At 33.2% G+C, this 15234-nt stretch overlaps 1 protein-coding gene across 2 annotated transcripts; it reads right to left on the bottom strand.

The window, feature by feature from the left end:
* Positions 1-2063: 2063 nt before the first annotated feature.
* LOC130803969 (uncharacterized) lies at positions 2064-9361 on the bottom strand. Of its 2 annotated transcripts, XM_057668219.1 has the most exons (11): positions 9225-9361; positions 8283-8351; positions 7994-8154; positions 7270-7401; positions 7136-7186; positions 6138-6234; positions 5474-5520; positions 4410-4626; positions 3523-3652; positions 3353-3395; positions 2064-2276 (listed from the first exon to the last, which is right to left on the bottom strand). In XM_057668219.1, the coding sequence occupies exons 1-11, from the start codon at positions 9277-9279 to the stop codon at positions 2199-2201; spliced, it is 1080 nt and encodes a 359-aa protein (XP_057524202.1). In that variant the 5' UTR covers positions 9280-9361; the 3' UTR covers positions 2064-2198. The 2 variants fall into 2 exon arrangements, with proteins under 2 accessions (XP_057524202.1, XP_057524203.1); XM_057668220.1 differs by lacking the exon at positions 8283-8351.
* Positions 9362-15234: the final 5873 nt, after the last annotated feature.

Below are 15234 nucleotides of genomic sequence, written 5' to 3'. Positions count from 1 at the left end.
GCCCACAAATCATGAACTTTTGATTCCGAAAAAGAAGCAATGATAGAATCTGAGGAATAAGCATCGACTAACTATGTGCTAGTAGTCGCAGTAAGACATAAAATGCAAGCGTTATTCAAAATGATTGGGCATAAAGTATCTATAAAATATTTATTATTGTTATAATACAAATGTTCAAAATACATATTTCCAACTTTATTAACATTCACCTTAAAATTTTCAAACAAAAATACATGCTAACATGAGATACGACACGACAAATCAATAGGCCGAGGTCGTGTCATGCAGAATTTTTTAGTGCCCTAGATCTAATACAGACATAAAATTTTCCCAGGCACAACACGATATTGACACGAGCCCCTACCCTTGACATGCTTAAGCATGAGTTGTGCCGCCTCTACCACCAACCCTTTCTAGTCGAGTGAAGTTGAGCGAAACTTATGAAAATTAAACATACAACTCACCATGCCTCGATAGTGCAAGATCCGCACACACAACACTTTTATTCTCCATGACTCGCACTGAAGTTGGCTCATTGATTCATTTGTTTGTCCATGACTTAGGACCTAACTTGTGTCATTTTAAGCTTAGAGTTTTATTTATATGGATGCAATTGCAGAAAAATGAAGGAAAGGAATTTAGAAGAACATAGTTCTTTTATTTGGATACTAATTTTGAAGGACAAAGATTTGAATGAATTAAGTTCCATAATTTTGTTATTAATCAATCTCTTTAAAAGTTGAACGGTTTGAAAATAAAATGTTTATCCTCTCTTTTTTTTCCTCCTAAAAATATAATTCAAACTATCTTTAAATGCATTTCTTAAAAATTATAAAAGGTATATGATAAAATTATATGTAGACAAGTCTAATAAGATTTCATATCATATAGATATATTCACCTTTTAAATATACATGAACAATCATGTATGAATTTCTCTCCTTGAAGATTTCTCATAAAACAACAAATCCGAAAGGGATGTAGAAATTAATTATTTGGTCATAATTCAAATTTCCTTCCATTTTTTTAAGGAAAAGTTGATATTAATAATCTCACATTTACTAATCCGCCCTGTATAATCCCATTTTTTGATTAATTTCTAAGAACGCAACCTTTCGTCGAGAGACTCTTTGGTCACGTCCTCCTTTATGGGCATGAATTGTCGTCTTTCATTCCTCCTCAAACCCTGATCATAGTTCCAATGAGTGGGATACACTAAGTATGATGATGAAGAATATAACCATTCAAATTTATTCGCCCACAGCATACCCTTGAACTTCACAGGTTAACTTAGTTAAAAAAAAATAAAAAAATAAAAAAATCCATTCCCTCAATTCAAACCCTTACACCACCTTCAGCGGCCTCCTTCCCCTTCCCTCACCCCCTTCCACCACCAATGGTCCTCCATCTTCAAATTAAGCCCAGAACCACCACACGCAACACTGCTCACCACCACCTTTGAATTTAGCCAAGAACCCCTGCACACAACTCTAGCCACTACCCTTGAACTTACCCCAGAACCACCACCACCAACTTGGATTTCACCCCCACCCCTAAATTCACCAGAAAAACACCACTTGCAATCCTATAACTCACTACTTCACCCTAGAAACACCACACGCAACCCTAAATGGGAATGGTTGGTTCAGACACCGGTGGAGATAAGGTATGGCAAAAGAGTTAGGGTGGGCAATGCGCAGGGGTGGAGGAGGGGATGCTAAGACGTCGACGGAAGGGGAAGGCAGACAAACAAATGCAGTATCCCACTAATCAGGTTTATACCTTTATCCGTACAAAGCAATATCAGCAACTCAGCTTGTAAACATCTCATCTAAGCTAGAGGTCCCCCTCCAAAAAACCCCAATAGAAAACTAAAACTTACTTCCAAAAATGCACTAGAGTAGAACCCAGACAAACAAATGGTGGATGCATGCTCGGTCACAGCAAGCAAAGACGGTAAATGAACATGGCAAGAAAAGTACAGAACAAACAGTTAACAAACATAGAACATGGCAAGAAAAGCAAGCAACTTTAAGAGTTTTCCGGTAGAAATTGGGGAAATATCCAAGAAGGGCCTAAAAGACGATCTCAAATAAACTATCCCACTTTAAAAAACCGAGCGCAAAATTGTCTTAAAAAGTTTCAATTATTATTGTTGCAATGTATTATCACAAACCAAATTATTTGAGACAATTGTTTCAGTATATATCCATTATTCTTCCCCTTAGCAGTGCCTCCGCTTTCCTCACTTGCTTCACTGGGCCAATAACGAAAACCTACAAGAAATGCCACTGCATAAGTTATAAACTCTTGAAGATAAATGCAGTAATTTCATGATTAAATTGAACTTTGATATAGAACGGAGCATATTGTTATGTGACGGTCTAACATAAGTTGCAGCCCATTTGAGAAAGGACTCAACAGCGAGAGCTTATAAGGAAAATGTTGAGAGATAGTGAAATTCCATAACCATGACAACAAAACGATACCTTGAATTAAAATGTATGTAATTGTAAGGTATGTTAATTAGACTTGGGTACTGAAATGAGATACTGGTATGCGTCCAAGTTTCCAACACGTCTAAATATTCAATTTTACGCTTAAAATGAAGGGTCGAAGTGCCGTACCAATGTCCGAGCATCAAAGATCGGACAGATTGGACACGGGTACGTGAAGCAAAATGAAGAGTCTGAGTAACATAGATTGTATGTATACAACCTTACACAATAAATCATAAAAAGCCTATAGAAGAAAGTAAATGGTTAGTTGGTTACTCATGTCTCTTCGAGGCATGCTTGAAATGGGAGTACATGTTTTAAGAGGAAAAAAAGTCAAACTAAAGGTAGAAACAAGAAATTAAGATCAGTGTAACATGATTCGTCAATCAATTCGCTTTTTGAATCCGCGATACGCTCAAAATGACCTAAAATAGTCCAAAACCAACCATAATTCGTTTTTTCTGATTTGCGATTCGCTAGGAGATTAGTGAATCGTGTGACAGTGATTAAGGTTTGATGTTAGATAATGTCTTTAATGTAAGGAAATAAGGGATAAAGAGGAAAGAAAATATTACCCCAGTTTAGGGGGAAATATTTTGCCGTTGCCCACCTAGGGTGAATATCTCCCGCCCCAAAAAGACAGGGAAATATCTCCCTCCCTTTCCTTTACATCTCACAAAATTAGCAATATTTACGTCTTTGATAAAGATTCAAGGGAAAGATGGACATACTAAGGCCATCTTATCGTCTAATAAATCAAAAATCGAATAATAACAAAGGGGAACGTGAAGATAAATCATCAATGAAATACTACTGAATTAGCAATAAGGTACTTCATAGATCAACGGACTCACCTTATCAGGGGGACCTTTTGAGCCTCCCATGAGAATTTCAGCACTGCAGGTCAATTACATTTACAACTGTATAAGATGATATTCTGGCAACATATGAAGTACGGCAAGTATCTTTCGAATCTAATTAGCAATTCTAAATGTTAGGAAACATGAAAAAAAGTGAAACTTACTGGCATGATTCCTTGATTGACAGAATCGTAGCTCCGCGTTTGCCAATCACAAGCCCCATTTTCCCTGGTGGAATTTCAAGAACAGAAAGGATTTCTTCTTCCACAGCTTCTGTCTCCGGTGGCAGATCATCTGAACATTGAAACAATCCACATTAGCCAGGTTTCGAGGACTCAATGGAAGCCGGATTTTAGAACCAAATGCAAAAACAAGAAAAAATTTATTCACAAGCTTTGTATTCACTTCTGCAGTCTCTTGTGGTCAGTTAAGTAGCAATAGACCACAGGGCCATACCAACAGGACAGACACAGATTAGTACACATGATATCAGAAAACAATGAAGGTCAAGAAGAAAAAATGGACAACAGAAACGACGGAGATGTTAACTATATTTTACACTCAAGGATAGGCGTTCAAGCCCAAGACACACTCATGGACATAAATGCACCGAGGTATTTGTGCCTCACTTCAAAGAGGCACAAGGCACATAGGCTCGAGGACCACTACCACTTTTGTGCATGAACCTTTTCCAACATTATTGCCAGCTTAAAGCGTATAACTTCGGAACTGGATATGGTTATACTTTAAAATTTTATGAAGTTAAGAGTTTAAACTATATAGTTCGAAATCTCAAATTCAGTCGCGGTTAAGTTAACTGTTTCGAAGCCACTCACAGTCGATGTGGATGGTTTCATGGTTGTCGTGGCCTATATTGTGGTTGTGAATTTGCGACAACCTTAAAAACTTTACAATGAGGTTGTGATACGATGATGTGACCAATATGGCTTAGACACATCATAAAATAGATACAAAATTAACATTCACCGGAAAGATTGCTACATGTTATCGACCTTAATCATATATAACAAATTTTGTATTTGTAACAAACCTGGAATAGGAGGCAAAGCAGGCCAATCAGCAAAGTTATTGTCACTTAAGCAGAAACAGCGACAATAAAGTTCACCACGAACGGCAAGGTTCCACATGGATTGGACATTCAGCTTCTCTATCATTTTGTGATAGATGTAAAGCAGAAAACGGACATCATCAGCAGCTGCACGGATCATGAGTTCAGATAGAGGTCTGTACAGCCAGATCTGTCTATCCTAAAAATAAAAATCCAAAATCAAAAAAGTTAATACAGCAAAAACATGCATATAGCAAACCAAGTTACAATGTCATATACTGAAATAAAGGTTATTGTCCGTATTCCATCAAAAAGATAAACGGGTCCAACCTTAGAAATCACATTATAGTCTAGCAATTTCTCTTTACAATCTCAAAATAAAATTCAAGACATACAACTACCTTGCAATATACTTACGCTGCTCTAAGAAGCCCAATAACTTGCATTTGGGCTCATCAGTGACTTGCAAATTTGTGTTTACATCTCACTACTATTAGAGATTTACAGTACTAGAGAAAAGCCAAACTAAACATCACGCTTACAGAAACACAGACAAGTAAATTTTCTAACATAGACAAATAAACATACAAAAATCACTATCCACTAATCGCAAGGGGGGAGGAAGGCACAAAAATAAAGAAATATTTAGAATAAGTTAACGAATTACAGCTTTACAGTTTTGAATTTTTCCGAATTACAACCTTAATATTTATTTTTTGCGAATTACAACCACCAAAATATCAAAGTCTATAGCGTTCAGGCCAAATCACATAATTCCGACCACTTAACTTAAAATTCTGACCACAAAAATGGTCGGAATATTGTGATTTGGCCTGAACGCTGTAGACTTTGATACTTTGGTGGCTATAATTCGCAAAAGATAAACATTGAGGTTGTAATTTACAAAAGTGCTAAACTTTAAGGTTGCAATTCGCAAATTATTCTTTAATTAGTCTCTACCATAAAACATGTGAAATATTTTGATAAGAAAGAGCTGCACTTTGGTAACAACTTTAAACCAAAACTATAAACTATTTGGAACTCACCTTCCTCATGAGTTCGCGAACCTCCTCCTTCTCAAGATAAGATATTCCTGTAAGGAACCAATATGTTAAAACAAGTGTATAGAACAGCTCAGAAACTGGAGCTCGTTGCATCACACACCTCATATATATACACGTACACATGCACAAAGGCACAACACACGACAACAGACATTACACAGGATAATGAATTTCTAAATGATGATCTACATGGCCCTTGTAATGTTAGATACTACAATTGTGTAAAGCGGTTTGCCAATGTGACAAGCACCGTTCTTTATAAAATATTGAACAACCTACTTCAACTGCGTAAAACCCCTGATCTTTCCAGAGACCGCCACAGCAAACTAAATTGGTGATAGGTTAATAGTTGAAAAAAGCAACGCGTTAGCCATCGTGAAAGTACGCATCATATGTCATATGTGCACAGCTGTTTTCATGGTGGAAAAAAGACGATGCTTGATCAAGACAGATGAAGCATCCAAGATTTAAATGTCTAGTAAGTAAGAAGTAAATCACACATTTTCAGTGCTAAAGGTCAGTTTCCTACAGTTCACATGCAATAAACCCTCTACGAACACCCACAATGAGCTCTTCTAGAATGCAAGACGCAATCTTTAGTAACAGAAGGCCACAACAGATTTGAATACCATGACAAGTAAAATACCACAATAGCGTGGATCTGCCAAGAGAGCCACAAATGAGATGTAGTCATCAAGCGATCTATGTCGTCCTTCCTGCTCTTCAATCAAGGAATATGCAATCTGTGAATCATATAAATATTTGTCAATCCATCACGGTTTAAAAAATGCTAAATCCATATACAGAGCAATAAGTGAGTAATATCAAAGCCATAAAAGTTCCTAAACAAAAAGAAATGAATTAAAACAACATGCGTATTCATAGTTCTCGGAATAGATCAAGAGAAGAATGATTGCATCCCTCAAGTTCAAACAAATAGATCCCTCTTTAGCACTAGTTTATTACATACATGTAGCATAGAGAAAAGCGGTTGAGTACAACCATGATTGGCTCAGAGCTAATTGCATCTAGGTGTGCAGTAACTATCTACAATTGAAGAGAGTAAAAATGGAAGAAGTTCATGAAGAGTGTGGGTGGGGAAACCCTTCCTAGAAGGTATGCCCCACTCCCATGCTGATGCAAGTTATGAGTTATGGGTTCTCTTAATCCTATCCATACTTTGTATGTGTTTGTTCTGGATTAATGAAACAACTTTCATTTTACAAAGAAAAAACAGATGAATTTCAAAACAGCTCGTAAAAAAAACTCAGCATAACGATTCATCAGTTAGGTCTAAAGACTCTATAGGTCATAAAATTGATCCTGAACTCCTAATTCTACAAAATCCTATATTTCTGGGTTCTGGAAAATCCTCAATTGAATAAACAAAATTCTTTACTTTCCGGTAAATTTACAAACATCATGATCCAAAAAACCTAAAAATCGTAATCATCCAGCACTAATCATATTGGACTAAGGAAAAAGTCATTGGATACCACCAAGTAGAAAATGGAGAAAATTAATTGGTTTTAAACTTTATATCACTTACACATTAGGCTACAATATCAAATATGACCTAAGGACATTAGCAAAACAAAGGGAATTGAATTAAGCACTATAATAAGTAGAAATAGAGTAATTGACCTGAGTGTCCATCACATTGTGCAACTTGATTCCAAACTGGTAGTACAATGCCTAAAAAATGGCACGTCAACAGATATATTTAGTACAAAGCAAAGCAAAAATTATTATAAACAGTAAATAGACCAATTAGAGACCTCACTGTCACGCTTGCAATCATGTATAACTTTAGTGATATATCCAGATTCAAGACCAGGCTTACACGCTTGTATAAGCACGTCTCCACCTTCTATTGCATCCACCAAATATATGGCATCGGGAAAAGCCAGCTGCAAATACAGAGATAAGTAAGGTGTCCATCTGCTTGAAAACAATCTCAGACATATGACTTTCAAAAGATACGCATCACTCTTCAACTACTTCATAGTAACTCAAATCTACAAGCCCCACGAAAAGATGAACCTAGATGTCAACTACATGTATGGATGTGCCTCGCATAGAACAAAACGCAGGAACGGTCGAAATTGCATAACGGACACATTGAGGCAGTAACGGGAGTGATGTAGTAAATATCAAATTTGAAACTTATTTTTGTGTTATTACCTTAATATTATTAAGGAGTTCCCACCTAGGTAAAATTTGAGGGTCGGATGTATACAACGTTAATATAAATAAAAAGTGCACATGATGTGACAAGTCATACTATAGTCCATTATAATCAGAAATAAAGAAATATAAATCTTTGGCTTTATCGAGAATACAACTAAAGGGCCCAAGAAATTATATAATCAACAAAAAATAACATTCCCCCTTAGAATTGCAATCGTCTTAGAAAGGAAATATTGCCAGTATAATGGCTCATATATCACCAAAGAAGCAAAGCATATCAAGAGCATTCAAGGTTAGAAGAAAATAGCCAACCTGCATGATACAAAGAGTTCCATTACGACAGAGATCAACGCCCTCACAATCAAAACCAATTACCAGCTTTGTTTCTGGGGAAGGTTCCAGGAAATCCACTGGAAGTTGAGAGGCTTCAGTAACAATATGAACCGGAACCAGCGGAGCATCATCTAAACCACCTAAACAAAAAAAAATTCATGTCAACTTACAAAGTGTAAGACCAGTAATTTTGATTTGTATTTCTATGACAACATGGACTACATAAAAATGGTGTAAGGAAAAACTAAATAAATGCAAGAAATTGTACTTTTTTCCCTTGATTCAGGCAATGATTTCTCGAATTGGGTTTCATGTCTAATCCCCTTCAAATCATGGACTACATGGACACAAAAAACACATTACATCATCAATTTCAACCAAAAACACTTGTGTTATGAATCCATTTATCCACATTTAAGTTTTATAATTACAAGTTTTATCAATTTAGAATATCCCAAACTTCAAAAGAGAGCACAAGAAATCTTATACACATTCCTTACTCCTAAACTAGAACAAACATAACAATTGGTCGCAAAACGATCAGCAGTTAATAGTTCAACATAAAAAATTCAATTAGTTCAACATAGCCAAGAACTCATACACTCCATAATGACCACATACAACAAAAACAACATTAAAATCACTCAGTATCCAGTTCTACAGATTGAATCAACAATTTAAGAATCCAAATGAGGAAAACTTCAATTAGGGGATAATCCTGCAAAACACCATGTTCAATTCATGATTGGTTATGGGAAAAACATCCATTCCCAAACAAAAACAAACAGAAATGATATTCCAGGCTTGCATAGAAAAACAAAAATTCCAAGAAACACCAAGAAGAGGTTAACATCTTTGCATCCAAGTTTAATTTTCCTTCACACCATAAACCTTGCAATAACATTCAGTCATTCAGTCAAATATTAAAAACTCAAAACAAGGGGAGAAAACAGACAAAACATTTCGAAAAGGCTAGAAATACAACAATGAGAGGAACAAATTGACAAAATAACAAAATCCCCATTCAAAAAACCTATAAATTTCCATCAAAGAGTGGAGTTTATTGACATGCCCATTAAAATTTTCATGATTATAGAAAAACTTCATTAGTATTACTGGTAACCAAAGTATAATCGAGAAATTTGAAAGAGGATGAAGAAATTCTTTTTGGAATCAATTAAGAAGAAACTTAATTGGAAGAAAATGGTACCTGGGTTTGAAGGTAAAGGGACATGGGCATGGTGAGAAAGGGGATTGTCCGCCATCTGATCAGAGTCAGACCATAACAAGACTGATCGGACTTTTGGCTTAAGCACCAAGGTGTATTTATAGGCTAGTGATTTTGAAATTTCTCTAGTTTTCTCTTATTTCCCTATTTGTTTATATTTTATTTATCTTGGAATTAAAATATTATAAAAAATAAGATGCACAAACAATGACCAATAACATAACATTGTTAGTTGTCGAGAATCTTGGATTAGTTTAGTGATTATAGTTATACGTATCACACGAGATTCTCTCCTACTCTTACATAAAAATGTTTAACTATTTTATTTTATTATGGAGTATTATATTATAAAGTATGATTATCATGTCTTTATAAATATAATGGTTCATAGTTTGAATTTTAAAAGATAATTTTATTGTCAAATTAATATCTTCAGATTGAGTACTTTCTTTGTCCCACTAATTTTTGCTATATACTTCATCTTATTAATAGCTTTTACATTGAAAAATAAAATAAAATGTTACAAAGTCAATAGAAAAGGAGTAATAGTAACTTCTTTTATTGGTCTATTAGAATATCAATCTACGCTGGTATTTAGTTGGATAAATCTTTTCAAGTTGGTAATTGTTGATTCGAATTTTTTGTCTGAGACCAAACCTTATTGATACGTATCTTTAGAGATTTTTTATAACGTAATAGTTATCTTAATTGTTATCAATGATGATCATTTTCCAATTTTTTGTGATTCAGATCTGAAAAGATTTTAAATTATGTAACTGGGTTGGTCACTCTATCTTTTCTACAGAGGATTATTTACCAATTTGCTTTGATACAGATCAGTATATACTCCTATTATCTACCAAATTTTCGTGATTCGAATCTGAAAATATTTCAAATTAAGTATATACATTGGTCAATTTTTTCTTGGGTTGAGCAAATTAAGAACTACTTGAGTGAGTTGCACCTTTTCGCGGACTTGGCTAGGGATAGGAATAGTTGGAGATGCTAAATTCATATTTCACACTATAATAATTTCTTTAGTTGTCTTTCTTACCCTAGTGTCTAGTTGCTTTTTATCTGCTCTTTTTTACTATTTATTTTCTCGTTGTATTTACTATATTGTTTAAGTCCTAGTTTTGTTTATGTTGTTTTTCTACAAGTAGTTTTACTCTTAAGAAAACACAAGGCAGTCTTGGACATATTTGGGGCTATGAGCGAAAGCAAAACAATAAGTTCTTAAAATACTAACGTTATACCTTTTTAAGTGACAATTAATAAACTAATAATTTTATCAATTAGACAAAACACTAATATGCTCAAATAACATCTTAGCCTATAAAATACAAAAAAAATTAAAATATAATTACTTAGTTGCTTAAACACAATGACTATCGATGTAAAAATACACCAAATTATACCCACCAACTAATAAGCCAAAAACAAAGAACTAGTCATAATCAAAGTCTGGAATGAACATTAATTATGGAAAATTATTGTCATTTATCATATTATCACTTTTTTATCTATGAAAAGTATTATAATTCTTTTTCAATATATAAATAATTATTAAATTATCAAATAATTTAGGACCCTTAAAATAATGAAGCCCGTTGCTCATGGTACTCCTGTAAATGAACCGGCTTTGAGAAAACAATGTAACTCTTATTCTTCTTTACGCAGAGCTCTTACTTTTTGGGGATAAATTGACTATATTTGTTTAGTCCACTCTTTAAAGAGAGTAAAGGTATGAAATGTCTTTTATATTCCCTCATCCAGATCTTGTTATCGAGCAGGATATTAAATTGGTGATGATGATCTTATTTGCAGACGATTATTTACCAATCTACTTTGATATATGTTGGCGTATATTATTATTATTTACCAATTTATAGTGCTAACCAACTTCTTAGTTCATCTGAAGGACTTTTTTTTTACCAATATGCACTTATATCAATCCGAGGATATCTAAATTTATAATTTTATAGTAGGTCTTTTGAGTAATCGCCTCTTTAAGACAGCTCTCAAACTCCAACTCAATTCATTTAAACAAAAAGAAAAAAATGTATAACAAACTTTCTTCATGATACGTGCACGCATTTTAAATAACTTTCTTTCTTAATCACGCAAAAATTGATCCCTAAAACTATTCAAACCATTTTTTTCGTCATTCGTCTTAAATCAAATCATCAATCACAGTAGATATGGAAGATATTGATGATTTTATACTCAAACTCGATAATTTTGCATCTTAAAATCAATCCAAAAACAACATTCAAGCAAAAAGCAACATTCAAGTAAGCATATTAATTAGTTGAATTAGGCATTTGAAATGGTTAAGTAGGTGTTTTTGCATATAAAAATAGATGTTTTTGTATATAGAAGTAGATGTTTTCGCATACTAAAGTAAATGTTTTACATACAAAAGTAGGTAGACTTTTAAACACTTTGTATTTGACATTTGAAATAGACAACTAGTTATAGTAGACATTTGAAGTAGTTTTATTAGGTATTGTGCATACTGAAGTAGACATTTAAACAATTTTTAGTGCAAATTTGAAATAGTTATAGTATGCATTTTTTTCATTTTAAAGCAGGTGTTCTACATTTCTTATTAAGCTATGCATTTTGAATAGTTAAGGTATTTGCATTTTAAACTAGTTATCGTAAGTATTTTTGCATATTGAAGTAGACATATTTAATAATTATAATAGGTGTTTTTGTATATTGAAGTATATGTATTTGCATACCAGATCGTAGGTGAATCTGCATACTAAAGTAGGTATTTTTTATATGAAAGTATGCATTTTAAATAGTTCAAGTGAACATTTGAAATGATTATCACTTAAAAAAGTAGGTGCTTATATTATGCAAATTAAGTGTTTTAAGATATGCAAAGTATGATGTTATCTTATAACAACTAGGTGATTAATGTATATGAAGTAGTTGTTTAATGTATGCAAAGTGGGTATTTTATGAAAAATTTTAAAGCCACCTCAAAGTAATACTAAGTATCACCGCAATTTAACATTTAGTTAATAGGAATTCTATAATTTACCAAACTAAGAAGGTAAACAATGATAGTATATTTAACACCAATATCATGAAATCAATTTTGATCATCTTTGATGATACTTACGTGAAAAGCAATAACACCGATGGTAGTTTTCTACTTTATTATCTCAAAACATCTACTTTTTTTGAAAGAATTAAAACATCTACTTTTAGATTTAAAACTTCTACTTTAATTTGATACTATTAAACACCTACTATAAGCAGATAAAATGTTTACTTATTATCTTGCAAAATAAAGAAACTAAATACTTCTACTATATAAATAAATAACACCTATTGCAAACAACTACTTCAAATATCAAAAACATCTACATTACATACTAAAAATCCCCACTTCATATATCACAAACATCTACTACACATACAAAAAATTCCTACTTTATACATTATAAACACATATACTCACATATAAAAACTTCTACTTTACATTAGACATACACCCGCTTCATATTAGTAAAAGTTGAAATACATGCTATACAACTTCACCTTATTGTGAAATCTTCGAAACTTAAGCATATTATCCATCTTAACTTTAGTCAACCTAATCTCAATCTTAATTGAATCATTATTCAGAATTTCTATATAATTTTAATAGTGAAAATTAAATTGGAGGATAGACAAGAATGACTTGATGGAGAAATTGATTTAATGGTGAAAATTAAATTGGAGAAGAGGGAGAGTAGACATAAATAACTTGATGGACAAGAAGGAAAAGAGCTATGGATGAAGAAGAAGGAAGATATCCATGAAAATCAAAAAGGTCGAAATAAGAGGTGCTTCATTTGTATTTTTTATTTTTTCTTTTTTAAAATTAGGTCAATCCAATTAAAAATAGTCTTTTTAAAAGAGTGTTTCCCCACACAATTGGGATAATTTTGTAGCTTATGTAGATGGATGCTTACCTACTCTAACGAAAAGTCGACTAACGAAAAGTTGAAGTGTTTTCCTTTGGGTTATATTTCATATTCGAACAAGAGAAATTTACTTGAAGTAAGTTCTGGACAAGTTTCTTGACCAGGTTATTCAACCATTGCCCAATAGTCGTCAAATGCAAGGCGAATGGTGGATTCAGCGAGATGTCACTGAGATTAATTGACATCACTTAAAAAGTCAAATATTACATGTAAATATACTCTAGATGAGTTGATTAGTATATTATCTTCCACATATGTGACCAAGATCAAAATCTGATAGGAGCATTTTACTTAAATTGACATTTGCTTCTGTGCAATTTCAATCCATATTTATATGAACCAGAATTAAATAAAAGTCATGATGTATGCATTGCACTTGGAAAGATTTGGAGTTGTTTCTACAGCTAGAAGTCACCATGCATCTAGTTGAGTTGCCCAAGATATTGTGGAGTAAACCCTAAGGGCCAACAGTTTAGTCATGGATATTTTTACCTACTTGATTGAGAAGCTCTTTCCATGTTTTGAATATACACTGTGTTTATTATACTCTTTATTCTATTATAGTTTTGTCTTCGCATAAATCTTCTTACTCATTTCAGTACGATGAAAAAAGTAAATATTAAACTAAAATTTGGCATAAATTTACACAAATCCAAAAAATGTAAAGTGAATAATAAAAGTAAATATAGACCCAAATCTAAATTATATTACAATTTTACGAATAAGACCTTAAAAAGGACTCAAAAGTGCAAAAAATAACACTAATCAAATTCTCTACTGCTTAAACCTTACCACACATATAGAAAGACTAAATATGACAATGAAGCAAAGGTTTAAGACATGATACCACAACAAATAAAAATAAGAAACTCTAACGTGAGTTGGTTAGTGGTACTAAATGACTGTAAAGAAAATAATATATAGTGTAAAATTTCATCAAAAGTTTCATATCATTCCCATGGTGATGAAACTTTGATCACAAAAAAGTTTTTTTGTTGACAAATTTCCATTAACACCTAATACCACCTCTATTAATGGTAATGCATTAGAATGAATTTTATAAAGAAAATAAAATGATAAAGTTGGATAAGTATGGCCATCAAGATAACTAGGAGATTTTTCAACTAAAATTATACTAATTTTCATTTCCATTACCGCTCCTTATTACCACCTACCAAATAAACCGTAAGAATCCTCTGGTACTCTTAAACACAACACACTTTTAAGAATGAACAAGGTGAAGATTAAGGGAAGCTGAGATTTTAGGGTTTTAATGAATACTAGTTTGTATTGATTTTCATTATAATTACAATCCTAATATATACAAACTCTTATGAACTAATTAGGGAAATACAAGACTTGGACAATCAGAAATTCCCTAAATATATTAAGCTAATTAAAGTAATCAAATATTTACTGAATAATATCCCCAAATCAAATAATATATTTCCACACTCCCCCTCAAGTTAGGTTATGGGATTCCCAATACCTAACTTGGTTAAAGTAGTTTCGAAGACCTCACCGGAAACGACTTTTGTGAGAATGTCAGCTAACTGATCCTCTGATCTCACGTGTGGAATGCTGATGATTTGCTTCTCCAATTTTTCTTTTATGAAGTGTCTGTCGAACTACACATGCTTTGTTCGATCATGTTGCACCAGATTTTCTGAGATATCAATAGCTGCTTTATTATCACAGAATAACTTGCAAGCTCCTGTTGGTGGAAAGTCAAGTTCGTATAAGAGTTTCCTTAAACATAGGATCTCTGTTATTCCTTTAACTACCCCTCTGAACTCTGCTTCTGCACTTGATAATGCGACTACTTTCTGTTTCTTACTCCTCCAAGTAACCAAGTTACCCCCTACAAGGGTGAAGTATCCAGACGTTGATTTCCTGCTGTCTTGATCACCTGCCCAGTCAGCATCCGTGCAAGCTACAAGGTCAAGATGATGGTTTTTACCGAAGAAGACTCCTCTATCACTTGTGCCTTTCAAGTATCTCAATAT

The sequence above is a fragment of the Amaranthus tricolor genome, chromosome 17 (genome assembly GCF_026212465.1).
Source record: "Amaranthus tricolor cultivar Red isolate AtriRed21 chromosome 17, ASM2621246v1, whole genome shotgun sequence".
Taxonomy (NCBI): Eukaryota; Viridiplantae; Streptophyta; class Magnoliopsida; order Caryophyllales; family Amaranthaceae; genus Amaranthus; species Amaranthus tricolor.
This window is presented reverse-complemented; position numbering and strand designations above follow the sequence as displayed.

Excerpts from the sequence above, each read along its gene's own strand:
- LOC130803969 (XM_057668219.1), bottom strand. The coding sequence starts at position 9,279 with ATGGCGGACAATCCCCTTTCTCACCATGCCCATGTCCCTTTACCTTCA. Across the intron at positions 8,352-9,224 it reads CCCTTTACCTTCAAACCCAG|TCCATGATTTGAAGGGGATT; the intron begins GTACCATTTTCT and ends GTGTCCATGTAG. Across the intron at positions 4,627-5,473 it reads TTCGCGAACTCATGAGGAAG|GATAGACAGATCTGGCTGTA; the intron begins GTGAGTTCCAAA and ends TTTTATTTTTAG.